The sequence below is a fragment of the Ammodytes marinus genome (genome assembly GCF_949987685.1).
Source record: "Ammodytes marinus genome assembly, chromosome: 5".
Classification (NCBI taxonomy): Eukaryota; Metazoa; Chordata; class Actinopteri; order Uranoscopiformes; family Ammodytidae; genus Ammodytes; species Ammodytes marinus.
In genome coordinates this window covers 31,621,707-31,631,334 of record NC_137234.1, presented here as the reverse complement: position 1 = coordinate 31,631,334, position 9,628 = coordinate 31,621,707, and the positions used below count along the sequence as shown (strand labels likewise).

At 40.9% G+C, this 9,628-nt stretch overlaps 1 protein-coding gene across 1 annotated transcript in view; it reads left to right on the top strand.

Annotated features, from left to right (window-relative positions):
- cbln1 (cerebellin 1 precursor) overlaps positions 1–2,547 on the top strand; it is a gene marked incomplete at both ends in the record, with an annotated part of 28,557 nt that extends 26,010 nt beyond the window's left edge. Inside the window, one exon of the mRNA XM_080028623.1 lies at positions 2,350–2,547. Within this exon, the coding sequence (XP_079884749.1) occupies positions 2,350–2,547 (198 nt within the window). The remainder of the gene's footprint in view (positions 1–2,349) is intronic.
- Positions 2,548–9,628: the final 7,081 nt, after the last annotated feature.

Here is a 9,628-nt window from a genome sequence, read left to right as displayed (position 1 = left end):
GTGTCGCTGTAACTGGCAATAAGCTAAACTACATGTTCAACATTGTGAAATTAGCATTTTCTCTGAAATGTGTTCCCATACTAGTAATTTCAAAAAAATTATTATGTATATTCTGAGTGTTTTCATCAAATTCACTGGCTGGCTGCTCAAAACTTCTCACACACACACACACACACACACACACACACGCACACACACACACACACACACACACCACACCACACACACACACACACACCACACCACACACACACACACACACACAGTCACACACATACACAGATACTGTGTGAGTGTTCAGTTTGCTATTAAGAGGAGTGGCTGGCCAAGAGAGCTCTTGACTCTGACAGGCTCTTCATCTCCCTCACACACACACACACACACACACACACACACACACACACACACACACACACACACACACACACACACACACACACACACACACACACACACACACACACACAATCTCCTGACCATGATGAGAGTGAGGTTGATAAGTGGATAATTATGGGATGTTTTTGACTGTGTTCCATCATTTAGCAACAGTTTTGTAATTAGGTCGTGCAGACATTTTTTATTTGATGTATTTAGAGTTCAGGTGTGAATGTCAATTTGAATTGAACCTTAAAAACCCTGCATGATGTGAAACATGTTTAAAAATTAAACAGAAACAAAAAAACATCACTGAGTAGGTGTGGTCTAGGACAGCAAAAGGCTCTCAGTAACATGGCACACATGTCCCTGAAACTTATTTTTACACAGGATAAAGTGGAAGGATGAATATGACAATATTATGAATCTCCATACTATCTAATGCAATCAAGAAAAGAAAAGAAAAAAACTCTTCCCAGGAATAGCAATGGCCACTCAGTGATTCATTATAAATATGCTGTGCTTTTAGCCTCTCTTTATTCACCTAATACCTTTCATCACATACAAAGGAATTAGAATTGGAGCAGGGTGACATAAGCCACTCAAAAATGGTTTGCACATCCCCCCCCCCCCCTTCCTGACGCTAAATCCGTCATCATATAGTCATGGTCGTATAGTGCAGCACAACATGTAAACTGTGTTGCTCCCCTTTCCCCTTTCCATACAAGGCTACAGTGAGTAGGACTTCTGTAATCTGCCATCTTTTTTGAAGTGTGGTCCTGCATAAAAAGGCATTTCTCCCCAAATCATTTAAGATGGTTTGAGTAGGCCTACTGCATGGGTGCCAGGGGTAGGACTAAACCATTTCTTAGTGAAGCATACTGGGGAAACAACTCCAGAGAGTCCTTGTATTTCTGCTGTTGCTCAAAAGAGAATTGATGAAAGCCGATGTCTGGTGTGTGTGTGTGTGTGTGTGTGTGTGTGTGTGTGTGTGTTGGCCAGCCTGGAAAGAGAGGCGACGTATCTCTGACAGCTACAACTCTTTGTACGGAGATGTTATTTCCCATTGAAACATTTGTTGAGTCAGACACAGCGTGAGTCCGTGTTGGACTTGTCTTTGCGTGAATGTCTCTCTAACTCACTGTAACAAATCTTCTCTGTGTGGTGATTGAAAAAAAGAGGGAAGTTCACACAATGTATCTACTGATAATGTGCTTACTGTGCAGCAGCACCAAACTGCTCTGTGAAAATAGAGCATTTTGTTGTATTGTCTTAACCATGTGCATTGCTGCATATATTTTCTAAGGAAATCGCGCAACGATTTCGCAGCTCAACTAGGAAGTCTGTAACCACATGAAATCATCCTCTTGATAATGAGAAAAGTTTGGGTGTGTGTCGTGCAAAATGTCTCTACATTTCCCGAGGCTGTAACGGTACATCGATATAGAGCGATATATCGATTAATTAGCAAAAGATCGTACCGCCTCAAGGCAACATCCAAACATCGATGCATATCGTTGTCTTTACTAGAAGCTTTTATTTTGACAATCTCTCTGCACGTCTGTTCGGGACACTATTTCCACTTAAGAAATGGATGATTTCACATTGAAATATCTAGAAGAGCTCAGAAATCAAATGGTAAATTCTTATTTTAGTTTTTATTAGCGATATGATATAAATGTAAAAAGTTGTGTTAAATGTGCACATGATATGTCTCATATTGACGGCGGCCCCTTAATCGATTAGAATCAAAGTCGTTTTGCGTCAGACTTTGTGATACCTGCAAATATAGTATTGTTTTCCAATGAATCCATCTAACATCGTATCGTGATGAAACCAGTGATTCACACTCCTAACATTTCCCTGCTTGTAAGTAAGTACTGTAACTGTAGGGGAGAGTGTATGTTTGTCTTTTTCTCTCTCTCTCTTCTACCTTTCCATTCACTTCCATGCTCTCTCTCTCTCTCCCTCCAGGTGAGCCTGATGCACAACGGCTGGCCGGTGATCTCGGCGTTTGCAGGTGACCAGGATGTGACGCGTGAGGCGGCCAGCAACGGTGTTCTGATCCAGATGGAGAAAGGGGACCGGGCCTACCTCAAGCTGGAGAGAGGAAACCTCATGGGGGGGTGGAAATACTCCACCTTCTCCGGCTTCCTGGTCTTCCCCGTGTAGAGGAAGAGGAAGAGGAAGAGGAAGGGGTGGACACAAAGGAGGAAGTGGAAGCTGGTGGAAGATGGAGGAAGTATGATGGAAAAAGATGAAGGGCTCTGGGAAAGAGAAGAGGCCATGGAAAAGATTGTGTAAAAAAAGGAGTGAAAGAAGCAAAACGCAAAGGGGATGTGACAACAGACTCTGTTTGGGACGCTGCAGAGGGAGGACTGAAGACGTGTTATTTAGAGAGATGTGAGAGCATTACACAGAACGAATGTATATGAGGGTAAAAAAAGAGAAGAATTACAAAGCCATTACATTAAAGTGTATGGCCAGCAGCTTCTTTACTTCCCCCTCCTCCTTTCAATCCATCCTTTCATCCATACTTCACTCCTCCCCCTCCTATCTCTTCTCTGTGGCTTGACTGCAGCTTTGGACAGCCAAAACTTTTTTTATTCTCCGCTGAAAGACGCAATTGATCATTTATATGTTTCCAGAGTGTTCTAAAGCCCGAGTGTAATCCTTCCCCCCTCTCCCTCTCCCTCTCCCTCCCCTTCCCTCCCTCCACATTCATTCATTCAATCATTAATTCATCCATCTCTACCAACATAAGCTTTGAAGAATGTTTCTTGAAGAACTGCTCCCCACATCTTTCTGCTTGCTCTTGCTGTGGCCATATCTGTATTATTATTTTTTTTTTTGGTGCTTTCATGCAAATTGCACTGCTCTTGGATCAGCCTCTTCCCCCAAAGCCAAACTAGGATGTTTAAAGGGGAAACACTTCACTCTGATCAGAAAATGAGGTGCATACACATACTGTACACTGTATTTGTCTTGACATTAGTTGACTTGATTTCTTTCAACGTGTAGCTCACTCTAAAGACACCCTCACCAGCTGTGAGTTTTGGACATGACTGTTAATTCCAAGACAGTTTACCTTTGCGTCCAGCCCAGATTAAGCCGGACGCTGACAAATAGGAAGCTCACACAAAAGCTGTCAACAACAATAAACAGAAAATAAATCAAATCGAACAATGGTTGCAAATAACCAATTAATTATGCCGACATATTGTTGTTAAATGGCTCAATTGTTCAACAAATTTGCAACAGCAAATGCATTTAGAAAGAGAGTTAATGCTATCTAAATGTTGTTGTTTATTAAGTAACACAATGAAAATGTTGCTAATGACGGTATAGCATGTAACATAGCATTATTCATCCGTTTAATGGTTATGTTTAGACACCCGCAGTACTTGAGGTTAGCAGAAGATTTATGGTCTTTGTTAAATGTGTAAAAGATTTTTTTTTGTTGCAGTGTGGCCGTGTGACTGTGGCCCAAAAAATGCTTAGAGACTTAATTAAAACAAAAAAAGTTGTACGCCTCAGCGCTTAACAATGGGCTTAAACTATAAAGCTCTACATCGCTAATGGGAAGCTGCATACAATACTTCTCTGTAGGTTCATCACTGACTTGTAACTATATCTAATAAACCAACACAGTCAAGTCACACAGACAGACAGACAGACAGACAGACAGACAGACAGACAGACAGACAGACAGACAGACAGATAATGTTCGCTGGACCTTGTACCTTCATGGCTCTTTATCATCTCTCTGGCAGCCACAAAAACATTCATCCACACCTTCATCTCTCCTCCCTCGTTCACTGAGGTTGTGTTTTTTTCCCTCCGTTTACAAGATCCTCATCTCTATTTTATCTGAAATATTAAACCCACCAGTGAAGATTTGTTTCCATTTTTAATTTTTTTCTAGACCTCCTTTTTTCCTTTTGTTCCCCCCATCCGGCCTTCCCAAATGTCTGTACTCTATCTGCTGCTGTAACTCCTTTTGCCTCCCAGCACGGATCCTTCCTTGCTTTTTTTCTCCAAGTGTTGGACTTTGGACACTGAAAAAAACAACTTACAACCACAAACTCTATAATATATATATATATAAATAAATTTACACAGTATATATACAAATGGATATATAAATATATATATCGCAAATGGAAGCCGCCGTTTCTATTCTACTGGTATTATGATGGTAATAATGATAATTCTAATACTGAATCTGGTTGATGACTATACTATCTGTATTTCCGTACTTCAGTGTTATTATAAAAGAAAAAAATACTTTAAGAGAAACTTATTAGTGATTGTGTGTGGAAAAACCGAGGCTGCCGTTCTGCTCTTCTAATTATAAAAAAACATGCTTCTTGTTTTTGTTTTGGGTGAAACCAAGTTGTGGCTACACAAAGCGAGACTATATAATGAACCTATAGCTAAAAATGACTTTTTTCTATGTATTATTATGATTATTATCATTGATCAAAATGATTCATCTACTGTTTTTTTTATTATTATTTACTTTGCTCTGATGAAATCAATAAAATTTAAATGGTACTTTTATTTTTCTTAAACCTACTTCACGCCTGGCCTGGCACTTTATTTTGTTTTCGCTGGCAGAGCTTCTGAGAGCGAACCAGAAGAATCATGCACAGCCCCCCAGGTGTGTTGATGTGTGTAGTGTGGTGTGCACTGTCTCCTCCTTCCTCCACATCTCTGTGGATCTTTACTCTATCCCTTCTCCTCTCTCTCTCTTTATCTTCCTATTCCTTCATTCCTCTCTTTTTCTCCTCCTTTTACCTTCTATTTTATTTTGGACTATTGGACTAAAAATTCAAAATCCTAACAAGTATATTGGTCTTATTTCTAGTCAAAATATTACATGACACTTAACATAAGACACAATCCCCTAACAAGCCACATTTCAGTGAGATAGGGACTTGTAAGTTTAGTAATATGCTTCATTTGAACGTGAGGAACTACAATACAAGGCTGGCTTACTATGATACAAAATCTCTTCCTTTTACTAGAATGGACTGAAGAAATGGTCAATGTGAGTATGTCTAGCTAACTTCAAGAAATATCTCATCTTAAAATGCTAAAATATCACTGTTTAATCATATTTCAAGTAGGCAATTATCTTTAATGTGGAACAGTGCCAGTCCTGCATTGCTTGAAAACATTTATATTACACTCAAAATGAAGAGAACGACATGGAAAAGTCGGGGGAAGAGTACTGCTTATAAGCATTAGATGCACATCATGACACATACTAGTATATGTTGAAAGGCTTAAATATGGCATCTTATTTCAAGAAATCTTACCACGTGAATTTTCACTTGATCCTTTTGCAGATTGTTTTTACATGTGAAATACACTTATTTTTGATAGTTGAAGACTGAAAGTGTTTTTCCTCTCTCTCTCTCTCTCTCTCTCTCTCTCTCTCTCTCCACTCTGTTTGTTTTTTTTAAGGTTTTGTGGTGTGTTTCTCTCCAGACTCTAATGAGCTCCAGGGGGAGAATTAAGGCTGGAATAACAAGCAAAACATCAACATGGTCTCTCCCCTCTTCCTCCACATCCCTTCTTCCTCCTGTTCTCCTTAAAATCTCCTCTTTTTCTTTTCCCTCCTTCATGGGACTTCAGTGCTTCTCTTCATGCTTAGCTTGACTCTACTTCCTGTCCTTCTTCCTTTACACTAAAGTCTTCTTCCTCTTCCAGCTTCCCTATACTTCCTCAGACTGGCTGTGCTCCTCCGCTCTACTCAGACCAGTCTCCTCCCTTTCTTTTACATTCCTTTTTTTCTCCAAGTTTTCCAATTAGTTTTAGTTTTCTTTTAACGGCCAAATACTGAATTGGCAGACGTGTAAGACAATGTTGTCTACTCTTAATTAGTTTGGACAAAGTGGAGTCTTACTCTTTCCAAGATTAGTTTTCAGCACTCTCTGCCTCTCTCTTTGTGTTGCTGTCTCTCTCTCTCCCTGTCACTGTCTGCCTCTCTCTTTGTGTTGCTGTCTCTCTCTCTCCCTGTCACTGTCTGCCTCTCCGACCATGCTTCTATTTTTGGTAAAAAGTCCTCCAAACCAGACAACAAGAATGTTTTGTGTGTGCATACAATCATTGGATTCGAAAATGACTCATTCATTTTCATTCATCGTTATGTTTAAAGGTTGCTCAGGTGGGAAAATAGTTCTAACTTCTCGAGGAAACGATTGACTCCCTCCTCCCCTTATGATGTGCATGGTAAATATTAAACTTCAGCCAGCACACAATTGGCTTAGCTTAGCTTAGCTTAGCTTAGCTTAGCGAAAAGACAGAAACCAGGATGAAACTGCCCTCCAATTACCTTTAAAGAAGAATAGAATAGCTCTTTCCCCATGTGTCAGTCTCTGTTCTAAACTAAACTAACAGGCAAAATGCAGGACCCTCCTCTTAATTGTTTATTGTACCAATACATGTTTTTTTTATCCTTTAATAATTTTAGTGTGAGTTTTACTCACCATTTTTCTAGTGAGGATGGTCTTTCTAGAAAATACATTTGGTTACATTTCCAATTAAATGTGACACATAATCTTAACATTTCATAGACTGGAGCAACTATTTAATATTTCTGATTGATAAATTGTTGACACATTTTATGTTGATATTTAAATTGATTATTGAGTAATTGTGAAGAGGGCAATAGTATAAAAGAACATTCCATTGATTAATGCAGGTGTTTGAGGTAAGGGATAATGTAGAGTGAACGAGTCATCTCTCTCAAATAAAGACCGACAAGGTGAAGCAGGAGCCAGACGCGCAGCACGCACAGCATATATATATATACATATATAGGGAGAACGGGGTAATCTGAGCCACTTTTTACATTTGCTTCCCTCTAGGCAAGCTAAAATTATTCATCACTGAAATTTACACATTTCCCATTAATTCAGGATGTTTCCTAGAAATGGGCATTAGCAGCATTTTTTCAAGACAAAGGGCAGTGAAAATATGATTGTTTTAAAAAAAAGTTGTAATTAATTAGGTGTTTAAGCGCACCTAACCGCTCTGAGCCGCTCCTAATCTCAGTACTCCTCCGTTGGGGTACTAGCCGCCTGAAAGGGTGCCGAAAAGGCGGAGCTACACACTGCCGTCATTTGATTGGTCAAAAGAATCATTTCCGCCATGTCATCTCGGCAAGAGTGAAGAGAGTCTTGTGTTTTGGCGAAAATGTGAGCACAGCACTGTTTATTGTGTGGTGTTTTTCCGATAAATTAATCAGTTGGTTACACTGTGTCCCACTGCTAGTCACGTCTCTATGAGTTGCACCGAGCCGTCTCTGTGTGTTTACGCCATAGATAATAGTAAATACACGCTCACAACAACACGGGGGGGAATAAATAAAGAAGCAGCTGGTTTGACCAAGCAAAAACGAGAGACCGCTGGCTTGACCACAGTTGGTTGAAAGAATCAGTTCCGCCGCGCCGTGTATAGTCACCTCGGCTAGAGTGAAGAGAGTCTTGTGTTTTGGCGAAAATGTGAGCGCGGCACTGTTTATTGTGTGGTGTTTTTCCTCGTCATTTGTCCCACTGCTACGATGTCACGTAGCTGCCGCAGCCAGCACTGTTCGCTCACTGTCTCTATCAGTTGCACCGAGCCGTCTCTGTGCTCACAACAACACGGGGGGAATAAATAAAGAAGCGGCTGGTTTGACCAAGCAAAAACGAGAGACCGCTGGCTTGACCACAGTTGTTCCACAGCCCGATAGTTTGACCCACATTCTGGCGGCGGCTATCGCAGTCCAGCCTAAACCCCGCCCTACCAGTAAGGGTAGGGTCGGCGGTGGAAACACCACCGAGATTCTTAAAAGTGAGCTGTCCTGCTCTGAGCCGCTCCGACCCGACCCGCTCTACTCGGTGGAAACGAGGCATTAGAGCCAGCTTGTGTCTGCGGTCAAAGAAAGCATAGGAAAATCAGAACCAACGAGAACAGCCTGGGACTCAGAACACAGGAGAAGACCCAACTGGATTATAATATCAGCCTGTCATACTCTACAACTAGGCCTACTCTACATTCCAGCCCTGAAGGTTACAGGGAAAGATGAGAAGGTGCTCTTTCCGTGTGGTTGCCCCAGGTCGTCTTCCTGGTGTATTTCCTTGGCATGATGGCTTTTCTACAATGTGTATGACATTAAAATAAAATATATGTCATGTAATATTACTAGGGCTGTCAAGCGATTAAAAAAATTAATCTAATTAATTACAGGCTCTGTGATTAATTAATCTAAATTAATCGCATACTTTTATGACACTTTTATACCTGTTTATAAACAGCTGTATAGCCTACTACAGTTTGTTTCTCTCTCTCTCTCTCTATCTCTCTCTCTCTATTTATCTCTCTCTCTCTCGCTCTCTCTATCTCTCTCTCTCTCTCTCACTCTCTCCGTCTCTCGTAACTTCTGTCTCCACAACAGACAGCGCTGCACTGCCACAGATGCTTATGCCGATTCATTCACCATCGTCGTACTCATAGGCAAAAATATTCAGAGACACACACACGCACACACAGACACACACACACACACACACACACACGTTTACGCGGACGACGAGACAGCTAGCAAACAAAATTGAGACACGGGGAGAAAGATTGAGAGATACTGTTTTGAACCTAGCCTACATTGTTGCACCCACTAAATCAATAATGCACAGACACTGGCTGCGGAGAATAAAGTAAGATGTCTTCCTACCTTCATGCTTATTAAACCGTCTATAGAGCCCTCGGCCCCCTGCTTCTCTCTTTACTTTTCTCCCTTTCACCCGCGTGGGCTGTGTCTGCTTCAGGTGCAGCTCGGTGCAGCTACGCACCACTTTTGCACCGGGTCAAAGGGCATTATAGAAGTGCGATTAATCTGCGTTAATTTTTTTAATCGCGTTAATTTTTCTGTGATTAATTAATCGAAATTAACGCGTTAATTTGACAGCCCTAAATATTACATTAAAATATGTTTAAGACTAAACTTAGCTTGTGCCTCATGGTGGGGGAAAAAATGCAAAATATCTATTTTGGTGAAAAAAACATGCTTACCACAGCACCATGAGGTCCTCTCTTTCAGGGCCAAGGGGAAATGAAGACATATATCTCACATGACCACAAATGTTTTCCGTTGCCTAGATACAGGGGGTGGCTCACATTCCCCGATGCCTCAGATTCCCCCGTTCTCCCCTATATATATATATATATATACACACACACACACACTCACTGGCCACGTTAT